A 22,065-nucleotide genomic window follows, 5' to 3' on the forward strand; every position below is an offset into this window, starting at 1 on the left:
TCTAAGGAGTGTTTACAGGTAGGTATAAGCTTTTGAGAAAAGGGGATGCAATCAAGTAGCATGGCAAAGTGATCAGTCCCATCTAAGCTGTGATGGCTCTGACTCAAATTCAAAATTCCAAAGAATGTGTACATGAGCGTCACTCCAGCAAAATGCATGTTCTCTAACACTCACTGGGGCTGGTGGTGAAACCATATGGTGAGCACTGGAACATAATGGTTTAAATGTGGCCTTGGGCAAGTTACTTAACCTAACCTTAAATAAAATGGAAACAATATTTGTTGAATATCAAATGACATAATTCATGTAAAGCATGGAATGAGTGCTGAGTAAATAGCATTATTATTATTATTTTTATTTTTATTATTGTTATTCTTAACTGGGCTGGGCCAAAAACGAGAACCCCTTCTTGTGTCTGCTATAGAAGCACAGATAGGAAGACATTCCCGAAGCAGAGTATTATCTGTGTTGTTTTAGAATACCAAAAAGAGGCTGGGCGTGGTGGCTCATGCCTGTAATCCCAGCACTTTGGGAGGCCAAGGCGGGCAGATCTCTTGAGGTCAGAAGTTCAAGACCAGCCTGGCCAACACGGTGAAATTCCGTCTCCACTAAAAATACAAAAATTAGCCGGGTGTGGTGGTGGGCGCCTGTAATCCCAGCTACTCAGGAGACTGAGACTGGAGAATCACTTGAACCTGGGAGATGGAGGTTGCAGTGTGCAGAGATCAAGCCACTGCATTCCAGCCTGGGCAACAGAGCGAGACTCCGTCTCAAAAAAAAAAAAAAAAAAATGCCAAACAAAGGCATCAGGCCTTGAGTTCTGTTTTTTGAGTTCTGTTTTTATCCTTCAACTTTTATTTTAGTGTTAGGGATACATATGTAGGCTTGTTATATGGGTAAATTGCATGTGGCTGAGGTTTGGTGTACGAATGATCCTGTCGCCCAGGTAGAGAGCATGCTACCTCATAGGTAGTTTCTCAACCTTCGTCCCGGTCTCACCCTGCCCTTTCTAGTGGTGCTTAGTGTCTATTGTTCCTCTCAGGCCTTGAGTTTCTAATTGCCTATGGAATGCTTTATTTTGTAGAGGTCCTGCTTGAAGCTTTGTTCCTCACCGTGGATCCTTACATGAGGTATTATTTATTTCTCCCCTCATATGGCTAATGCTGTGTTACATGCTATTTGAAAGTAGTCCGTCTTTTAAAATATCCAACTGACTTAAAACATTGTCGCTTTCCCTCTGTTTCTCCCAGCCAGTAACAGTGATGGGATTCATGCACGTTCATCTTTTGCAGGCAAAGGTCTAAGTAGCTTAGTGAGGGATCACCTCGGTTCCTTTGTCCCAACCATCTCCTATCTGCCCTGCACAATTTGCCTTTCGCTGCTCAACAGAATTACTTCCAGAAAAAAAAGAAAAAGAAAGAAAGAAAAAAAAACTTTAAAAGAAAAAAATGAAAAATAAAGCCTGCACAACATGGCAAAACCCTGTCTCTACTAAAAATCCAAAAAATTAGCTGGGCGTGGTGGCGCATGCCTATCGTCCCAGCTACTCAGGAGGATGAGGCAGAAAGATCACTTGAGCCTGGGAGGCAGAGGTTGCAGCGAGCCGAGATCGTGCCACTGTACTCCAGCCTAGGTAACGGAGTAAGACCCCATCTCATAAAGAAAAAAGAAGCCAAATCCAAATTTGTCTATTTCACTACTGGCAAATAATTTGGATAGAGGAAGATGCTAAGATTAAAATCAGCTTTTCTGGCCTTCCATTTACCTGTATTCTTTTAATGTAGGTAAATCTGCAGTTGACTCAAACTTATATATTCAGCAAACAACTCAGGGAGGGGAGGAAATCAAAAGGCTTTATTGACCACTAAGTCCTCAGTATTTTTTTGCCCAGGTAAATAACATAGCCATCATTCTTTTACATTTTTTTCATAGCTCATTGATAAAGACTCAAATCTGAAGTGGAAAACACAGTTAAAAATGTTAATTGGCATCTTTTTGTGTAACTAGTGTTTTGGGTAATATAACTATGCAGTGGTGCCTGGGTTATATTTTTTAAGTCATTGGTAGAAATTCATCTTTACTGGAACATGGCGGTAAGACTTTTGTGTTCACTCATTAAAAAATCCAATCGGAGTGCTTATCTGAGGTCACAGAGCAGAACTTCCTCTAACAGCTTTCCTCCTGCATCTCACCTAGTTGTAGCCCTTCGTCTGTCTGGGTTTTATTGCCGCATACACTTACCCAGCAGTTTTCCATTAGCTTGAAACTCAAAACAGTCACCCGATGCTCTTATGTATTAAGAATGGAATTTTTTTTTTTTTTCAGAATTTTAGCCAAAACATTGAAAGAAGGTGATAGAATGATGGGGCAGCAAGTGGCCAGGTAATTATTTCCATTTGTCCCAATGCTTGGAAAATATGTCTCCTCTTTACCTCCTGCTGCATCCTGTCTCTGTCCATCACTCCTACAATTTCTTCAGCCTGTGTGGGTCACTCACTGTGTGATCTTAGAATCAACTTGGGAAATCCTGTTCTCTTCCTGACTAGCTGGAAAGGAGGGAAGGATGTGAAATTGTCATTTTTTCAGCTTCGCTTTGCTATCCTTACTTTTAATCACTAAAAAATAAAATAAAATAAAAAATAAAAATTTCATCCAGGTCATGATTATTGTAAAAATTCAAACAAAACAAAAATTTTTATCTTGGAAATTGAAAGTTCCCCCATCATCTGAACCTTAAAGACAACTATTGATAATATATTATTATTTCAAAAATTGTGGGCCAGCACGTTGGCTCACGCTTGTAATCCCAGCACTTTGGGAGGCCAAGGCGGGTGGATCACCTGAGGTCGGGAGTTCAAAACCAGCCTGGCTAACATGGCAAAACCCCGTCTCCACTAAAAATACAAAAATTAGCTGGGCACAGTGGTAGGCGCTTGTAATCCCAGCTACTTGGGAAGCTGAGGCAGGAGAATCGCTTGAACCAAGGAGGTGGAGGTTGCAGTGAGCAGAGATCGCACCATTGCACTCCAGCCTTGGGCAACAGAGCAAGACTCTGTCTCAAAAAAAAAAAAAAAAAAAAAAATTATTCATGTTTTCTGTATTTTATAGTTTAATTTTTTACGATAAAAATTTTGAGTCATTTAGTTTTTATATTGGAATAATGAGTGGGGCCAGGTTCAGTGGCTCACACCTGTAATTCTAACACTTTGGGAGGTCAAGGTGGATGGATTGCTTGAATTCAAGAGTTCGAGACCACCCTGGGAAACATGGCAAAACCCTGTCTCTAAAAAAAACCAAGCATCTCATTCTTTATTTTTTTAAATTGTGTGTCTCAATGACTAGCCAGTTATTATAATACCATTTGTAGAAATCTTACATGGATATTTCCTGGGATTTCAATGACCTTACTGATCTATTTAGAGGAAACTGACATCTTTACAATTTCTCTCTCCAAATACAAGGTATGCTTCTCCATTTATTCATTTTGTCTTATATCCTATTAACAGTTTTCTTCATGTAGGTCTTATATGTTTCTTGCTAACAATTAAAGAAATGAACATGTATTTAGGCTTGCTGGATTGGCAAACTTTTTAAAAATATTATAGTAATGGAGATGATACACTCATACATAGATGGTGGAAGGGGAAGTTGGCACAACCTTCTAGAAAGGAATTTGGAAATTTGGCAACATGCAGCAAGAGTTACAAACGTTTTAATACTCTGACCTAGTAATACCATTTATAGAAATCCTGACTAAGGAAACAGTATTGAGCCAAGTGCAGTGGCTCATTCCTATAATCCCAGCGCTTCAGGAGGCCGAGGTGGGTGGATCTGGGAGTTTGAGACCACCCTGGGCAACGTGGTAAACCCCATCTCTACAACAAAATACAAAAAAGTCTGGACACAGTGGCTCACGCCTGTAATGTCAGTAATTTGGGAGGCTGAGGTGGGTGGATCACCTGAGGTCAAGAGTTCTAAATTAGCCTCGGCAACATGGTGAAACCTGGTCTCTACTAAAAGTACAAAAATTAGCTGGGCGTGGTGGTGGTCGCCTGTAATCCCAGCTATTTAGGAGGCCAAGGCAGGAGAATTGCTTGAACCTGGGAGGCGGAGGTTGCAGTGAGCTGAGATCACACCATTGCACTCCAGCCTGGGCAATAGATTGAAACTCTTGTCTCAAAAAAAAAAAAAAAAAATTGGAGGGCCACGGTGGCTCACGCCTGTAATCCCAGCACTTTGGGAGGCCAAGGCGGGCGGATCACACGGTCAGGAGACCAAGACCATCCTGGCTAACATGGTGAAACCTCGTGTCTACTAAAAATACAAAATATTAACTGGGCGTGGTGGCGGGCGCCTGTAGTCCCAGCTATTCGGGAGGCTGAGGCAGGAGAATTGCTTGAACTCGGGAGTCAGAAGTTGCAGTATGCCGAGAAGGCACCATTGCATTCCAGCCAGATGACAGAGCAAGACTCTGTCTCAAACAATAAACATAAAAAATTAAAAAATACGTATAGTACATATTTTAAAATTCACCATTGAGACTGACATAAAATATACCCAAATGTTAGCAGTTGTCTTTGTGCTGTGAGATTAGAACTGATATTTTTATTTTATATGTTTAAAATTTTCTAGAATAAATATGTGTTATATAACTTTATGATCTGGGGACGAAAGATGGTAAAGAAGGATAAAGAGTTGGATGAAGAAAAGGGAATCAGTAAATGAGACAGAAAGGGTGCACTTAGAGGAGGAGGCAAAAAGCCAGCAGAGATCATTAGTATCCTGGGAACCAATGAGGGGAGACTTTTGGGTGACCCTGTGTTAATAGAGTGGAAAAGGGTAGGCCGGGCGCAGTGGCTCATACCTGTAATCCCAGCACTTTGGGAGGCCAAGGTAGGTGAATCACCTGAGGTCAGGATTTCGAGACCAGCCTGGCCAACATGGTGAAACCCCATCCCTACTAAAACGACAAAAATTAGCCTGGTGTGGTGGTAGGCGCCTATAATCCCAGCTACTCAGGAGGCTGAGGCAGGAGAATTGCTTGAACCCAGGAGGTGAAAGTTGCAGTGAGCCGAGATCACACCATTGCACTTCAGCCTGGGCGACAAGAGCAAGACTCCATCTTAAAAAAAAAAAAAGCATATATATATATACATAGAGAGAGAGAGAGAGAGAGAGACAGAGACAGAGATAGAGAGAGAGAGACCGGTGGGGGAGAGAGTGGAAAAGTAAAACCAGACAATGATTAAGGAATATCCACTGGATTTTGTGCTCAGGAGGTTCTTGCGACCTTAATGGAGTAGTAGGGGTGGAAGGCAGGTTGCAGTGGGTTAGCACATGAATGGAAAGTGAAGAAGTTGGGCTGAAAAAGGAAGATGAAGGAGCAAGGAGATAGGGGAGGGATGGGATTATAAGACGGCAGGGTTGAGCATACTTATATGTTGAGTGAAAGGGAGAGTAGAGAGGAAAATCTCAAAGATTCTGGAGAGTGGAAGGCCAAGGGAAAGAGAGTGACACCTGAAGAAGAGAAGGCTAGTGTCCAGGTCACCTTGAGCCAGAGGACAGAGGCCTCTTGCTTAAAAGGAAGAGAAGTGGGTGAGAACAGGCGCTCCTCACCCCATGAGCCACTCCTCAAGTGGCTGGGTAAGTTGAGAGTTCTCTGATGATCCCTGTGCCGATGGCTAAGAATTAAGATGGAGGGGGTGGTGGACTATCAGTCGTGGAATATCAACCTCAGTGCCCTTTTGTCAACACTAACCCCACAGCATCCTGACTCCCTTGAAAGGGAAGACATGTCCCATGCCTTAATGTCTTAATGTGCTTTATCTTTCAGAGTTGTGGAAAGTAAAAATGCAGACCTACCAAAAGGAACTATTGTACTGACTTCTCCAGGCTGGACAACACACTCCATTTCTGATGGGAAAGATCTGGAAAAGCTGCTGACAGAGTGGCCAGACACAATACCAGTGTCTTTGGCTCTGGGGACAGTTGGCATGCCAGGGTGAGTTTCATGAATATATTTCATTTGTTTGAATGTCTGACACTCTGGTTTTCCAAAATGGTTTGTTCAGAACTTGGTCAACAGGAAGATATTTGATGCACGATAGGCTCAGGGGCTGATTAGAGAAGATGGCAGGACTAAGCAGGAAGATCAACCTAAGTGTCCATCAATGGGTGAATGGATAAAGAAAACATGGTCTATATACACAGTGGAATACTATTCAGCCTTAAAAAAGAAGAAAATCTTGTCATTTGTGACACCATTGGAGGACTTTATGTTAAGGAAAATAAGCCAGGCACAGAAAGGCAAATACCACATTATTTCACTTAAATGTGGAATCTAAAAAAGTTGAACTCATAGAATTAGAGAGTAGAATGATGGTTACCAGGGGCCGGGAGGCTGAAGGGTTGGGGAGATGTTGGTCAAAGGATACAAAATTTCAGTTAGACCCACCATGCCTGGCATGAACAAATATTTTAGTAATTAATATTTGCTAAAATTAATACCTTCTTACATTCAATTAGTGGACACTAAACAATTGCAGCACTTCTTGTTCTTTTCTGCCTTCCCTGTACCCTCTACGGGTGAGAGCTCTTCCTCTTCCTTTGTTATCCCACCCATCCTTCCCTCTGCACTGTGAACGAGGTGTAGGGGAGGAGAGGTGAAGGCAGACACGAGGAAACTTTGGTTGTTGAGAAGGTAATTTGTAATATATTAGGAGATCCTAACTCCTGAAGGAGAAGGTGATTTATTCACTCGTGTATATTTCTTATTCATCTGATCCAAGCCACTAAGGAGTGCATGTTAATGTACGTTTACTCTAAACAACAGTGGTTCTCAGTGACCGAGGTGGGGAGTCATACATGCCCGTTTCTAAGAATCCTCTGGCAACACATCACCCTTTCAATGAGAATTCCTGTCATTATGAGTCACTGACCAATGGGATGGGTCTTCTTTGCTAATGCCAGAGTTTTCTGGGCCAGTTCACCTAACCCCAAAAGAGAAGCAGAGGTTATACTTTCTGATTGAGTTATTCCACCTGTGACAACCAGCATCCCCCTCTCCCAATATACCTTCTAGATATTTCCAGAGTTGGCTTTCAATTATATATTCTGATCTAAGATACACAAAGCCTTTCCCAAACATTATCTCCTTTTAAAATAAAATGGAGGATGGGCACGGTGGCTCATGCCTGTAATCCCAGCACTTTCGGAAGCCGAGGCAGGAGGATCACCGGGTCAGCAGTTCGAGACCAGCCTGACCAACATGCAGAGACCAACATGTCTCTACTAAAAATACAAAAATTAGCCAGGCATGGTGGCATGTACCTGTAATCTCTGCTACTAAGGAGGCTGAGGCAGGAGAATCACTTGAACCCCGGAGGCGGAGATTGCAGTGGGCCAAGATTGCACCACTGCACTCCAGCCTGGGTGACAGAGCGAGATTCCATCTCAAAAATATAATTAAAAAAAATTATAAATAAAATAAAATAAAGTAAAATGGAGATAAGATGAAGAAAGCCAAAAGTAAAGAAATCCTTGAGGGAAAATGAATGTTGTACTTTGGACTAAGAAGGACTTAATAGAATCAGTGGTTTGGAGAGCAAATACATGAATACATGTGCTCTTCCAACTTAATTGAAGGAAAAGATGCAAAACTTTGGGGGAATGTTAAATCTGTGGAGTCTGGACAGCTAAAAGACACCCTAGGTTTCAAAGTTCAACTTCTCTTTTAATCTATATCAGAAGTGCTAGCATTCTTGAGAGTTGACCCATCCCAGCCAGGTATGGTGGCTCATGCTGGTAATTCCAGCACTTTGGGAAGCTGAGGCAGGAGGATCGTCTTAGGTAAGGAGTTGGAAACCAGCCTGGGCAACATAGTGAGACCTTGTCTTTACAAAATTTCAGAAATTGGCCGGGTGTGGTGGTATGTGCCTGTAGTCCCAGCTACTTGGGAGGTTGAGGTGGGAGGATCCATTGAGCCCTAGAGGTTTAGGCTGCAGTGAGTTGTGATTTCACCACTGCACTCCAGCCTGGGCAACAGCGCAAGACCCTGTCTCAAAAAAATTTTTTTTGTAAAGGGAGTAGTTCTGAATTGCTAGCATTCATAAGAATCACCTAGAGTCTTATTAACATTTGGATTATTTCTGAATCAGTGGGTCTAGGGTGAGGCCTGAGAATCTAAATGTTAAACAAACATTTCAGCCGGGTACGGTGGCCTACACCAGTAATTCCAGCACTTTGGGAGGCACAGGCGGGCAGATCACAAGGTCAGGACTTCGAGACTAGCCTGGCTAACATGGTGAAACCCCGTCTCTACTAAAGACACAAAAAATTAGCTGAGCGTGATGGTACATGCCCGCAATCCCAGCTATTGGGGAAGCTGAGGCAGAAGAATCGTTTGAACCCGGAAGTCAGAGGTTGCAGTGAGGCGAGATCACGCCATTGCACTCCAGCCTGGGCAACAGGGCGAGACTCTGTCTAAAGAAAAAAAAAAAAACAAAAACAATTCAGGTGATTCTGAGACACCTGGTGCTGCCTCGCTATTTTGAAAAACATTGTGTTAAGGGAGATATTTGGATTCTCAGAAAAAGTGCTGCCTGTGCCTGTGCCTGTCACTGCCTTCTATTCAATGCCAACCTCTCATGGGCCCCAAATATAGTCAGAGGCTGTATAAGCTAACTAATGTCAACATGTAGTTGTTTTTTTTTTTTAATGCAGAAATAACTTTACATGAATTTGTCTGAAATTCTGCAAGTGCCTTAACAATCACTATAATGGGTCCGGATTTTATTGGCTCAGATCCAGGGCTGCAAAAATATAGCTTAACTTGTCCACTACTGAACTTCATTTCTATCTCAACCCCTCCTTTTGGCTGGTGTAATAAGAGAAAACCTCAGTTGAATTCAGTGATTTCTCACATCATTTCAAATATAAAACTCAGGATTTCTCTTTTCTTCTCCCTGGGTTTGTTGCAAAGCTCCAAGGATAATAGAAGTTCAGTGTCAGTAGAAGAGGGACAACAACAATTTCTTGATCTCGATCTGTACTGGTCTTAAGCTGGTCTCCTGCTCAAAGTTACTTCCTTTCTCTAAGTTTTGAGATCTTTTCCCCCCTTCCTTCTTCCCACCCTTCCTTCCCCTTCCTTTTTTACACTTTGAAGGTTTTCTGAGGAATGAAATGGAAATACATATATACCATCAAATGATCAGACTCTAAACAAACACAACTCCTAGGTACCCCAAATTCATATTTCACTTTGAATTTGAACTCCTCAAAATTGCCACTGCCAAGGACATCATTGTGAAAGTAGAGGATGCTGAATACCATCTTCCATGAAATTAGTGAGCACTAAACAATTCCAGCACTTCTGGGTGTTTCCTGCCTGCCTTGCACCCTCTACGGATGAAGGCTCTTCCTCTCTGTTCTCCTCTGTTATCCATCATTCCCTCTGGACTGCGAACCAGGTGTAGGGGAGAAGAGGTGAAGGGAGACACGAGGAAACTTTGGTGGTGAAGAGAGTCTTCAATCCTATCACCTTCCAAACTCACAATCCAAAGAGGTGTGGTGGTGTCTTCACCCAGTCCCCATCAGTACTGCCAGTGCTGCATCTTTGTATATCCAGTAGCTCTTTTCCTGCAAGCTAACTTTGACATCTTACTTAGGGTAATACGGAGAAATTCTGGAAGGTCTTCCAGACCACTTTGGAGTCATGGAAAGCTCCAGATGCTCCCTGTGACCCTCTCATGCCTAATATCCCACATCGTAGCTATCTGTGGCTATGTCACCATGATAACATAGGGGCTTCTCCCATGAAGCTCATCATCTCCATAGAACTTATATGGGAATGATGCATAGCTCTCTCTTCTTGAATCCCCAAAGTTTGAGAAAGATGATCTATCTTTTGTCCCTGAAATTTGGCCTGTGAATGGACAGGATACAGCCCCTTTCTAGCCAACTCTCCCTTCCCTCCCTAGTTCACATCATCTTACTCCTATCTGAGAGTAGACATGGAGGAGGTAAAGCAACAGTGACTGGCAATATTTATTTCCTATATTTTTGTCTTTTACTCAGACCTATGGCACTGGGCCATTGAGAAGGCCTACAAGATTTATATAAATGAGTTATAGAGGAAAGAAACAACTCTATTCATATATCCTTAATTTTCTTCCTTTAGCCTGACTGCCTACTTTGGCCTACTTGAAATCTGTGGTGTGAAGGGTGGAGAAACAGTGATGGTTAATGCAGCAGCTGGAGCTGTGGGCTCTGTTGTGGGGCAGATTGCAAAGCTCAAGGTAAGTGCCTTTCTCCAGTAACAAGCCTGTATTCTAAACCCACTGGGAATGCAACAGTGAACACAGCAGATCTTCCTTGGCCTCAGGGAATTTATAGTCCAGTGGTCTTCTTTAGAAGTTGGAGATTGAGAAATTGGAAGAATGAGGAAAACTAGACCAAAGATAAGCTGAACATTGTTATTTGATAACATTGTAGACAATCAAGTCAGAAATGGCCTCTGTCTAGAGTAGTGAGTTTATCAGCATTTATCATTTTCATATTTTCTACTGAACATTCTATCGCTACAGCTTAATCTTCTTTCTTCATGATTGTCCTTAGCAACAGAAGAAGGGACTTGAGATCAGCCAACTAAGAGTCATCACTCACGTGGCCCCACTGCAAAGGCTGTTGTACCAGAAAGAAATGGGCATTCAGCCCGGAGCAGTGGGGCCATGGCTTGGGAACTAACTCCTGGCAGTACCTAGGACAAGGAAACATTGGCTCTAATTTAGGCAGATGTCTGCTCAAGGGATCCAATCTGATGGTGAGTGTATAGAGTAGGCGACAACTCAGACACAGTAGGGATTTGTTATTACATAGTGGCAAGGCGATGCGGCTTGACTGATCCTTTGCCCAAGGCTGGGATGCAGGATTCAGGACCTAGATCCTAGGGGACAAGTTAGATGGGGTACAGATGAGTACAGGGCTACAACCAATGGCCAAGGGTTTGGACTGGTCTCTGGTGCTAATAGGAGCTTGGAATACAAATATGAGGCTACATAGAAGTTGTAGAATAATTTGTTTAAGTAAGTAAACAAATAGGAATAGATATTAAATTTTATCAAATGCCATTGCAACATTTATCAGGTTCACATCTCAGTGAATGAATTACATTAGTTTTCCAATGTCGAACCATTCTAACATTTCCAGAATAAGCTTTACCTGTGTATGCTATATTATGGGCTTATACCTTTGGAATTGACTTAACAACATTTAAAAAAGAATTTTTGCATCTATATTCACAAGTGAGTTTGGTTTAAAGTTTACTTTTTGTTCTGGAATTTAGCTAAGCTTGGATTATGCTAAAATTACAAAATGAATTAGGATTATTTCTAAATATTCCAATTTCAAATATCCTATTAAAGCCATAAGGGGCTTTTATCCTGTAAGTTTGATAGAACCTGCGCTTAAACCTATTCTTTTTTTTTTTTTTTTTTTTTTTTGAGACGGAGTCTCGCTCTGTCGCCCAGGCTGGAGTGCAGTGGCTGGATCTCAGCTCACTGCAAGCTCTGCCTCCTGGGTTTACGCCATTCTCCAGCCTCAGCCTCCCGAGTAGCTGGGACTACAGGTGCCCGCCACCTCGCCCGGCTAGTTTTTTGTATTTTTTTTTAGTAGAGACGGGGTTTCACCGTGTTAGCCAGGATGGTCTCGATCTCCTGACCTCGTGATCCACCCGTCTCGGCCTCCCAAAGTGCTGGGATTACAGGCTTGAGCCACCGCGCCCGGCCAAACCTATTCTTTTATATTCAACGTTTCTGTCCATTTTATGTGTGTTTCTGTAAAATGCAGCTATTTGCATTTAATTCTTAACCTATCTGAAAGTCTCAGTGTTGTAATAGTTAAATTTAAGCCATTCATATTAATTGTCATAACTGGAATGTTTGGTCATATTTATATTATCTTACTTTGTTTTTCATTTATTAGTTATTTCTTTCTGGGTTCAAGCGATTCTCCTGCCTCAGCCTCCCAAGTAGCTGGAATTACAGGCATGCACCACCACGCCTGGTTACTTTTGTATTTTCAGTAGAGACGGGGTTTCTCCATGTTGGTCAGGCTGGTCTCCAACCCCCGACCTCTGGTGATCCGCCCGCCTCAGCCTCCCAAAGCGCTGGGATTACAGGCATGAGCCACCGCGCCTGGCCCAGAGTCAGCTTTTAACGGTGTTTGGTTAAAAAAGAGGAAGAAAACCAAGTGACTGGACATGGATCATAAGACAAAGGAAAGCTTCTCCTTTGAGCCATGCTTCAGGTTTGGATAACTGGGTGATATCATTCTCTACAATAATGGATAGAAAATAAGTAAGAAGCAAGGAAAAAAGTATATTCCCTTTTGAACACACTAATTATGAGGGACCTATAGGACATCCAAGTGTGAGGACATCTATAGGTTGTTGGAAATACTGATTTGGAACTCAGGAGAGAACAATGGGTTAGAATTAATAGATAGAATTAATAGATGAATTAATAATCTCCTTAAAGGAGGTCATAAGAGTACAAGAGATCATCCTATGATAGTCCATAGTCTTAGAAGGAAAAAGGACCAAGGATGGCTCTCTTGCAATAGTTTCTATGAACCAATATAATCTATAGTCTCATCCTGAAAGTGCTTTTCAGAATGCTTCCTAGCTGCTCTGGGATTAGGAAGCATCTAGTCTGGTGTTTTGGACTAAATCAAAGGGCCTGGTGCCGTGGCTCATGCCTGTAATCCCAGAACTTTAGGAGGCCGAGGCAGGAGGATCACTTGAACCCAGGAGTTCAAGATCAGCCTGGGCAACATAGTGAGACCCTGTCTCTATGAAAATTTAAAACGATATAAGCCAGATATAGTGACATGCACCTGTAGTCCCAGCTACTCAGGAGGCTGAGGTGGGAGGATCACTTGAGCTTAAGAGGTCAAGGTTGTAGTGAGCCATGTTTGTGTCACTGCACTGCAGCCCGGGCAACAGAGTGAGACCATGTCTCAAAAAAATATAAACATTTAAAAAATCAAGAAAGGATAAGGGGGCAGTTATCAGGAGGACCGTTTGTGATGTGGGAGTCACAGAGCTGAGACAAAATAATAGTCTGAAGAAGGACCGTACCAAGAGATGGCATACACTGCATTGCAGGAAGAGAAGCCCAGAAACCAAGAACCAAGGAAGTCAAATGGATCGGTTGTTAAACCAGCTGGTGGAGCTATGAACCAAATAAATACAGAAGAGACCTGCTGGGTGGTCAGAAGCAAGCTGAAGCTGAGTTGTAGGATGGTCCAGGGATGAATTTCACCTATGGGATCTTTTGGCCCATTATGGTATTCCTTATATATGTGGCTCAGCACCTAACAGAGTGTTCTTAGGGAACCTAGGCGTGCTGGACCAGGAAAGTAGTGTTGGTCCATGGTCCGTGCTTGTGGCTTATTCATGGTTTTCTTTTTTGTTTGTTTGTTTTTGTTTGTTTCTATTTAGGGCTGCAAAGTTGTTGCAGCAGCAGGGTCTGATAAAAAGGTTGCCTACCTTCAAAAGCTTGGATTTGATGTTGTCTTTAACTACAAGACAGTAGAGTCTTTGGAAGAAACCTTGAAGAAAGCCTCTCCTGATGGTTACGATTGTTATTTTGATAATGTAAGTACCAACTGGACTTAATATCTGATTTATTAATGGAGTATTATATAACACAGGTGTCTCCTACCCCTGGGCCATGGGTGGTTAGTGGTCCATAGCCTATCAGGAACTGGGATGCACAGCAGGAGGTGAGGGGCAGGTGAACAAGCAAAGCTTCATCTGTGTTTACAGCCCCTCCCCCTCACTCCCATTACTGCCTGAGCTCCGCCTCCTGTCAGACCAGCGGCGGCATTAGATTCCCATAAGAGTGTAAACCCCGTTGTGAACTACGCATGTGAGGGAACTAGGTTGTGTGTTCCTTATGGGGATCGCACTACTCACGTGCCTGATGACGCCTGATGCCTGATGATCTGTCACTGTCTCCCATCACCCCCAGATGGGACCGTGTAGTTGCAGGAAAACTCACCCACTGATTCTATGTTATGGTGACTTGTATAATTATTTCATTATATATTACATTGTAATAAGAATAGAAATAAAGTGCACAATAAACACAATGTACTTGAATCATCCCCGAAATCGTCGCCCAACAGTCGGTGGAAAAATTCTCTTCCAATGAAACTGGTTCCTGGTGCCAAAAAGGTTGAGGACCGCTGATACAAGGAAATATATTCCTAGAGTTTGCATTTGGGATACATGAACAAAGTATATATGCCTTTTTTAAAAAACAGCTTTATTGAGATATCATTCATCTACCATGTAATTCACTCATTTAATGTGTAGAAGTCAATGATTTTTACTATATTGGCAAAATCGCGCAACCAGTTTAAGAATATTTTCATCACCCCCCAAAAAAACGCTACTCATTAGCAGTCACTCTCCATTACCCACCCTCCTCCCCACTAAAAGTGGTCTCTTATGACTGGCTTCTTTCACTTAGCAAAATGTTTTCAAGTTTCATCCATATTGTAGAATTTATCAGTGCTTTATTCCCTTTTTTTGAGACAGGGTCTCACTCTGTCACCCAGGCTGGAGTGCAGTGGTGTGATCATGGCTCACTACAGCCTTGACCTCCCTGGCTCAAGCAATCCTTCCACCTCAGCCTCCCAAGTAGCTGGGACTATAGGGCTGTGCCACCACACCCAACTAATTTATATATTTTTAGTAGAGATGGGGTTTTGCCATGTTGCCCAGGCTGGTCTGGAACTCCTGGGCTCAAGGGATCCTCCCACCTCAGCCTCCGAAAGTGCTGGGATTACAGGTGTGAGCCACCACACCCAGCCTGATGGGTATCAGCTTGTACTTTCTGGCTATGATGTATAATGTTACTATGAAAATTCATGCAGAGGTTTTTGTGTGGATGTTTTCATTTCTTTTAAGTATATACCTATGAGTAAAATTGCTGGGTCATATGATAACTTCATGTTTAACATTTTGAGGAGCTGTCAAACTGTTTTGCAAGGTGGCTACACTACTTTACATTCCCACCAGCAGTGTATGAGGGTTCCACCTTCTCTACATACTCACCAACACTTGCTATTGTCTGTCTTTTTTATTATAACCATCCTAGTGGGTTCAAAGTGATATTTCATTGTGATTTGATTTTGACTTGCATTTCCCTATGGCTAACAATATTGAGGATCTTTCACTGTATGTATTTGCCATTTTTATATCTTCTTTGGAGAAATGTCAGGTCAAAATCTTTGCCCATTTTTCAGTTAGGTTATTTGTGAGGTTGTAAGAGTTTTGTTTTTGTGTTTGTTTGTTTTCGAGACAAAGATTTTTGCTCTGTCACCCAGGCTGGAGTGCAGTGGCGCAATCTTGGCTCACTGCAACCTCTGCCACCTGGGTTCAAGTGATTCTCCTGCCTCAGCCTCCTGAGTAGCTGGAATTACAAGCATGAGCCACCACACCCGGCTCATTTTTGTATTTTCAATAGAGATGGAGTTTCGTCATGTTAGCCAGGCTGGTCTCGAACTCCTGACCTCGGGTGATCCACCTGCCTTGGCCTCCCAAAGCGCTGGGATTACAGGCATGAGCCACCACGTCTGGCCAAGAGTTCTGTACATCTTACAAGTCCCTTTTTAGATTCAGTGGATTTTCATTATTCGCAATATTTATGTTCTATAAGGTCACCACCAAAGCTGAACCATTGCTTCTAGGGGAAATATGTACGTGTGTGTACATATCTCACATAGACTATAATCTTAAATCCTTAAAACAACTCATCCCAGTAGCTTTTATTTTATGCAAGACAAAAGGAGGTTCAATTTTATTTTATGGTTTTATTTTATGAAGGACAAAAGGCCTGTGGCCACCCCACTAGCTAATACCCCCAGAGTTGGGATTCATACCCCATCCAACTCTTCCCAGAACCAGAGCCTCTTGAACTATGCTGCAGTGGCCTCATCCTCTGGTCTTCTCTGTGTAACAGTTGAAACAAGAAGGCAGAGCATGGCCTTATTCAGCCTCAGCGAATATCTGCATCTTTTTTTCTGCTCCGTGTATGCCTGCAAGTGACCAGGGAAAGCTTAGTGAGTACTGATTTGAGGTTACAAATACAATTTTAGCAAGTAGTTCACAATATGCAAATATGAAATCCACTAATAATGAGGACCAACTCTGTATGGCTTGCAAATATTTTCTCCTATTCAGTGAATTGCCTTTAACCTTCTTTCTGTTTTTGTTTTTGCCCTTTGTTTGTTTGTTTGTTTTGAGACTAGGTCTCACTCTGTCTCCCAAGCTGCAGTGCAGTGTGTGATCACAGTTCACTGCAGCCTTGACCTCCCAGGTTCAAGTGATCCTCCTGCCTCAGCCTCCCAAGTAGCTGGGACGACAGATATGAACCATCATACCCAGCTAATTTTTAATTTTTTTTTTTTTTGTAGAGGTGGAGTCTCACTATGTTGCCCAGGCTGGCTTTCACTTTCTTGATGGTATTCTTTGAAGCATGAAAAGTTTTAAATTTTGATGAGGCCCAATTAATCTATTTTTCTTTTGTTCCTTGAGCTTTTGGTGTCATGCCTAAGAAGGCTTTTCCTTTCTCAGAGCCATGAAGATTTATTCCTGTGTTTTCTTCTAAGAGTTTTATAGTTTTAGCTCCTATATTCGGGTCTACCATGCATTTGAAGTTAATTTTTGTGTGTAGTATAAGGAAGAGGCCCAACTGCATTATTTTCCATGTGGAAATCCAGTTGTTGGGCACCGTTTGTTGAAAGGACTATTTTTCCTCTGTTGAACTGCTTTAGTACTTCTGTAAAAAAACCAATTGATCATAAATGTGAGGGTTCATTTTTGGACTCGTGATTCAGTTACATTGATCTATATTTCTATTCTCACCCTATCTTAATTAAATTAGCTTTGTATTAAGTTTTGAAATTGAAAAATGCCAGTCTTCCAGCTTTGTTCTTTATACACCTTTTGAGTATTTTTACATACCTTTAAATTATAAGACAATGACGTTATTGGACTGATCAGAGAACCTCAATATATAATAAAGTAAAATGTATAAGTTATAAAAGGTATGGTCTTAGAGTCAAATGAAAATGCCTGTTTATTTATTTTTTGTTTTTTTCTTGAGATGGAGTCTTGCTCTGTTGCCCAGGCTGGAGTACAGTAGTGTGATCTCAGCTCACTGCAACTTCTGCCTCCCGGGTTCAAGCAATTCTCCTGCCTCAGCCTCCCAAGTAGCTGGGATTAAGGGCGGCCCACAACCATGCCCTTCTAATTTTTTGTATCTTCAGTAGAGACAGGGTTTTACCATATTGGCCAGGCTGGTCTTGAACTCCTGACCTCAGGTGATCCACCCGCCTCAGGCGATCCACCCGCCTCAGCCTCCCAAAGTGTTGGGATTACAGGTGTGAGCCACCACGCCCGGCCGAAAATGCCTGTTTCTAATGTCTTTTTCTCATTGCAACCTTCTGCACAGTTGGGCTCATTCAATCAGTGTTGTTGCTGCTAAAACGAGTATTTTAAAATAATGATTGTGACTCAATGATTTTCCTGAATCTCTAGTATTTAGACGATTTAACGTTTTGTCTTTGGTTTTGTATTTCCTGTCTGTTTAGGTAGGTGGAGAGTTTTCAAACACTGTTATCGGCCAGATGAAGAAATTTGGAAGGATTGCCATATGTGGAGCCATCTCTACATATAACAGAACCGGCCCACTTCCCCCAGGTAATGAGCACATGCACACGATCCCACATGTCACAAGGCTGCACAAGGAGAAAATTCACAGATATGCCATAGGCCAGTGACTCTGAAATTATTAGAAAGATTTTCATATATTCTTTTTTCTTTTAAGATAGAGTCTCACTTTGAGAGAGCTCAGGAGTTTGAGACCATCCTGGGCAACATGGCAAAATGCCATCTCTACAAAAAAATACAAAACTAAGCCGGGCGTGGTGGTGTGCACCTGTAGTCCCAGCTACTCAAGAGGCTGAAGTGGCAGGATTGCTTGAGCCTGGGAGGCTGAGGCTGCAGTGAGCTGTGTTCGTGCCACTGCACTGCAGCCTGGGTGACAAAGTGATAGCCTGTCTCAAGATAATAATAATAACAACAACAATTTCATGTATTTTGTGCTAAATCAGCTTATATTTGATTTTTATATAGAGAAATAGCAGGATCCACAAATATAGAAGAAACAGTTGTTAAAAGTTTTAGTTTTTACCTATCATTTAATGCAAAGTTGTAAAAAGACAGTGATGATTTGATTTAGAAACAGAACACCTTGGTCTGGCTGGTAAAATATTCAGGGTCCTCTGGATATGAGAGACATTGCTGGAGGTGCGAGAGGAATAAAGGGTGACTTGCTGTGGGTGAAGGGAAGGGCAGGTTGCCATGTCCTTCAGAAATCTTGGGCAGTGCTTCTTGGAGCAGTAGGGCACCTTGGCCTCAGCAGGCTGACAATTGCCACTAAACAGGAAGGCGGCAGCAGCTTCCCTCCATTCCTCGAGTGTCCTTGTTTTATTTCTCTGGTGCCCTGCCATGTACTCCATTCCCCACTCCCTACTCTCTTATGCTGAAACCACGCCCCTCCCACTCCACACTCTGAGGTCCAAACGCAGTATCAACCGGAGAACCATATTCATTAAATCCCTGTCCTGTGAGATGCCTTGTACAGGCCGCTCGTTTTACAGGTGGGGAGATGAATGGCCGAGAGGACCAGAGACTCTTTAACTCCTATTGGCAACAGACTCAAAACAAAGACCAGTCTTCTAAGCGCCTCATTTAGAGTCTGTTTCTGCTACAATGATCCTGTGCTATTAAGAGAGATCACAAATTACCTGTGATCACCCCCAAAAAAGGAGAAAGAAGGAAGAAAGGAATGTTCCAGACTCTAATGAGGATCCAGGCAACCATAAATCAATTGGTTATTTATTCTATGATGAGCTTGACTAAAGGGAATGAAACCTTATGGCCCCGCTAGTTAACCGTCCCACAACCGTATGGAGATGGGGGCTACAGAGGAAGGGGCTGACAAAGGGCAACTTGTTGACTCCCTCTTAGGCTGTGAAAAATTAAAACCATTACCAGAAGGAAACTCCAGATTTACTTGACAATCTTACTGTTAGGGACTTTTTTTCCCTCTGTAATTTTCTAACTGGTGCTAAGCTGGAATCATGGGAAACTGTCTGCCTGCCAACTGAGCAAAGCTGCAGGAGGCCTTTTCTTAACCACAGTCCAATTAGGAAGAGCCAGCTATTTTGGATACAGTAACTCGACCTAGTCTTTTTAGCAATTAGTCTTTGGAAGCTCAGCTGCTCAGACAGCACTTTGAGATGTCAGCTGGCCTTGTCCATTCCATTTTAATCAGATGGAATTCTGCCCTGCCACAGATTCCCAGAAATTCTAACATATTCCAGTGTTAGGATAGGTGAGAGGCAAGCAATGATTTCCTCCATGTTTAATGCCACATTTGCCTTTTTGCTCTCAGTAAGAAAACAAAAACCGACATTCTCATCAACATGCATAAACCCAGAAACAGCATTTCACTTTCATTTTGCTTTTTCGTTTATTGGTTTGTTTGTTTGAGACAAGGTCTCACTCTGTTTCCCAGACTGGAGTTTTTGTTTGTTTTTTGAGACAAGGTCTCCCTTTGTTACCCAGCCTGGAGTGCAGTGGCACAAACATGACTCACAGCAGCCTCCACCTCCCAGGCTCGAGTGATCCTCCCATCTCAGCCTCCCAAGTAGCTGAGACTACAGACATGTGCCACCATACCTGGATAATTGTTTTTTGTTTTGTTTTGAGACAGAGTCTCACTCTGTCGCCCAGGCTGGAGTGCAATGGCGCGATCTCGGCTCACTGCAACCTCTGCCTCCCGCGTTCAAGTGATTCTCCTGCCTCAGCCTCCCGACTAGCTGGGATTACAGGCACACATCACCATGCCTGAATAATTTTTTGTATTTTTAGTAGAGACAGGGTTTCACCGTGTTAGCCAGGATGGTCTTGATCTCCTGACCTTGTGATCCACTCCCTTAGGTCTCCCTAAGTGCTGGAATTACAGGCGTGAACCACCGCTCCTGGCCAATCGTTATTTTTGTTAGAAGCGATGAGGTCTTTCTGTGTTGCCCAAGCTGGTCTTGAACACCTGAACTCAAGTGATCCTCCCACCTTGCCTCCCAAAGTGCTGGTATTAAAGGCATGAGCCACCATGCCCAGCCCACTTTCATTTAAGATGAGGAAGTGAGAGTTCCAATCGCTCACTCACAAAGAATAGTTGACGTGGGTCTTCTGAAGAAACACTCTTTCTGTCTCATTCTCTTGCATTAGTTTCTTTTGGTTCAGGACAAAGCTTCATATTTCCAACTGCTAATGTTACTTTCCTCAAAGTAGTGAGTGGGAACTTTAGGCTGAGTGGTGCCAGTGGTCAAAGATGCTGAAGCTAGATTCCACCACTCGTCTTAGCACCGCTGGCTCTGATATTCCCTAGGCATCTTCACCTGACTTCCTGAACTTGAAAGCCTATGCTCAGGTGTCATTCTCTCAGTTTCTAGTCAATTAGGACACTTGGGAAAATCAACCAGGCAACCAAAAAACTTTTTCTTTCTCACACACAGAAGGGGAGTACCTTCTTTACAGGCAGCAGGAGAGCTGTGTGCTATTTCTGGGGTGCTGGTTCTCAAAGTGTGGGCCAAGGACCAGCAGCATCACCATCTCCTGGGAGCTTATTAGAGATACCAATTCTTAGCCAGGTGCAGTGGCTCATGCCTGTAATCCCAATACTTTGGGAGGCCGAGGCAGGAGAATTGCTTGTCCCAGGAGTTTCAAACCAGGTCGAGTGAGACCTCATCTCTGACCAAAAAAAACAAACAAACAAAAAACCTAAAAAATTTCTTTTTTTTCTTTTTCAAACTGAGTCTCGCTCCGTCACCCAGGCTAGAGTGCAGTGGTACAATCTCAGCTCACTGCAGTCCCCTCCCAGCTACAAGCGATTCTCCTGCCTCAGCCTCCTGAGTCGCTGAGATTACAGGCATGTGCCACCACGCCCAGCTAATTTTTGTATTTTAGTAGAGACAGGGTTTCACCATATTGGCGAGGCTGGTCTCAAACTCCTGACCTCAAGTGATCTGCCTGCCTCGGCCTCCCAAAATGCTGGATTATAGGCATGAGCCATGCACCCGACCCCACACACTTATTCTTGGAGGTCTGGAGGTTAAAAGTAAAGTGGGTTGGCAGGGCTGCATTCCTTCTGAAGACGCTGGAGGAGAATCTGTTTCTTTGCCTTTTCAAGCTTCTAGCAGCTGCCTGTATTTCTCGGCATGTGGCCCCTTCCTCTGTCTTCAAAGCCAGTGGCATAGGATCTTCCTTCTCCTCCTCTCTCTCATCTCTGCTTCTATCACCCCATATTCCATTCCTGACTATAACTTTCCTGTGTCCCTCATTCCCTTACGAAGACCTTTGCTATTATATTGGGTCCATCTTTATAGTGCAGAATAATCTTCCCATTTCAAGGTTCTTTTTTTATTTTTATTTTTCTGAAGCAGAGTCTCATACAGTCACCCAGCCTGGAGTGTGGTGGCACAATCTTGGCTCACTGCAACCTCCACCTCTCAGGTTCAAGCAGTTCTCCTGCCTTAGCCTCCCAAGTAGCTGGGATTATTGGCACCCACCACCATGCCCAGATTTTTTAATTTTTTTTTATTTTTTTTAATTTTTAGTAGAGATGGGGGTTTCACTATGTTGGCCAGACTGGTCTCGAACTCCTAACCTTGTGGATCTGCCCGCCTTGGCCTCCTAAAGTGCTGGGATTACAGGCATGAGCCACTGCGTCCCCACTAAAGTTCTTAATCATATCTGCAAAGTCCTTTTTGCCACGTAAGGTAACAGGTTCTGGGGTTTTTGGATATGAACATCTTTGGAGCCATTATTCTGCCTGCTGCAGAGTGCATGTTGATGGGCCAGCAGTCACGTGGATCAGAAAGGAGGAAACAGAATGAGAGAAGCACCAGGAAACTCCAAGCACCAAG

At 42.9% G+C, this 22,065-nt stretch overlaps 1 protein-coding gene across 2 annotated transcripts in view; it reads left to right on the top strand.

Moving 5' to 3' along the window:
• LOC708725 (prostaglandin reductase 1) overlaps nucleotides 1–22,065 on the top strand; it is a 32,960-nt gene that overhangs the window by 3,536 nt on the left and 7,359 nt on the right. For both annotated transcript variants that reach the window (XM_077968341.1, XM_028834987.2), the window contains exons 3-8: nucleotides 1,085–1,130; nucleotides 2,326–2,382; nucleotides 5,834–6,001; nucleotides 10,178–10,295; nucleotides 13,499–13,654; nucleotides 17,662–17,770. In XM_077968341.1, coding sequence (XP_077824467.1) covers nucleotides 1,085–1,130; nucleotides 2,326–2,382; nucleotides 5,834–6,001; nucleotides 10,178–10,295; nucleotides 13,499–13,654; nucleotides 17,662–17,770 — 654 coding nt within the window. The remainder of the gene's footprint in view (nucleotides 1–1,084; nucleotides 1,131–2,325; nucleotides 2,383–5,833; nucleotides 6,002–10,177; nucleotides 10,296–13,498; nucleotides 13,655–17,661; nucleotides 17,771–22,065) is intronic.

Source organism: Macaca mulatta, chromosome 15, assembly GCF_049350105.2.
Source record: "Macaca mulatta isolate MMU2019108-1 chromosome 15, T2T-MMU8v2.0, whole genome shotgun sequence".
NCBI classification, from domain to species: domain Eukaryota; kingdom Metazoa; phylum Chordata; class Mammalia; order Primates; family Cercopithecidae; genus Macaca; species Macaca mulatta.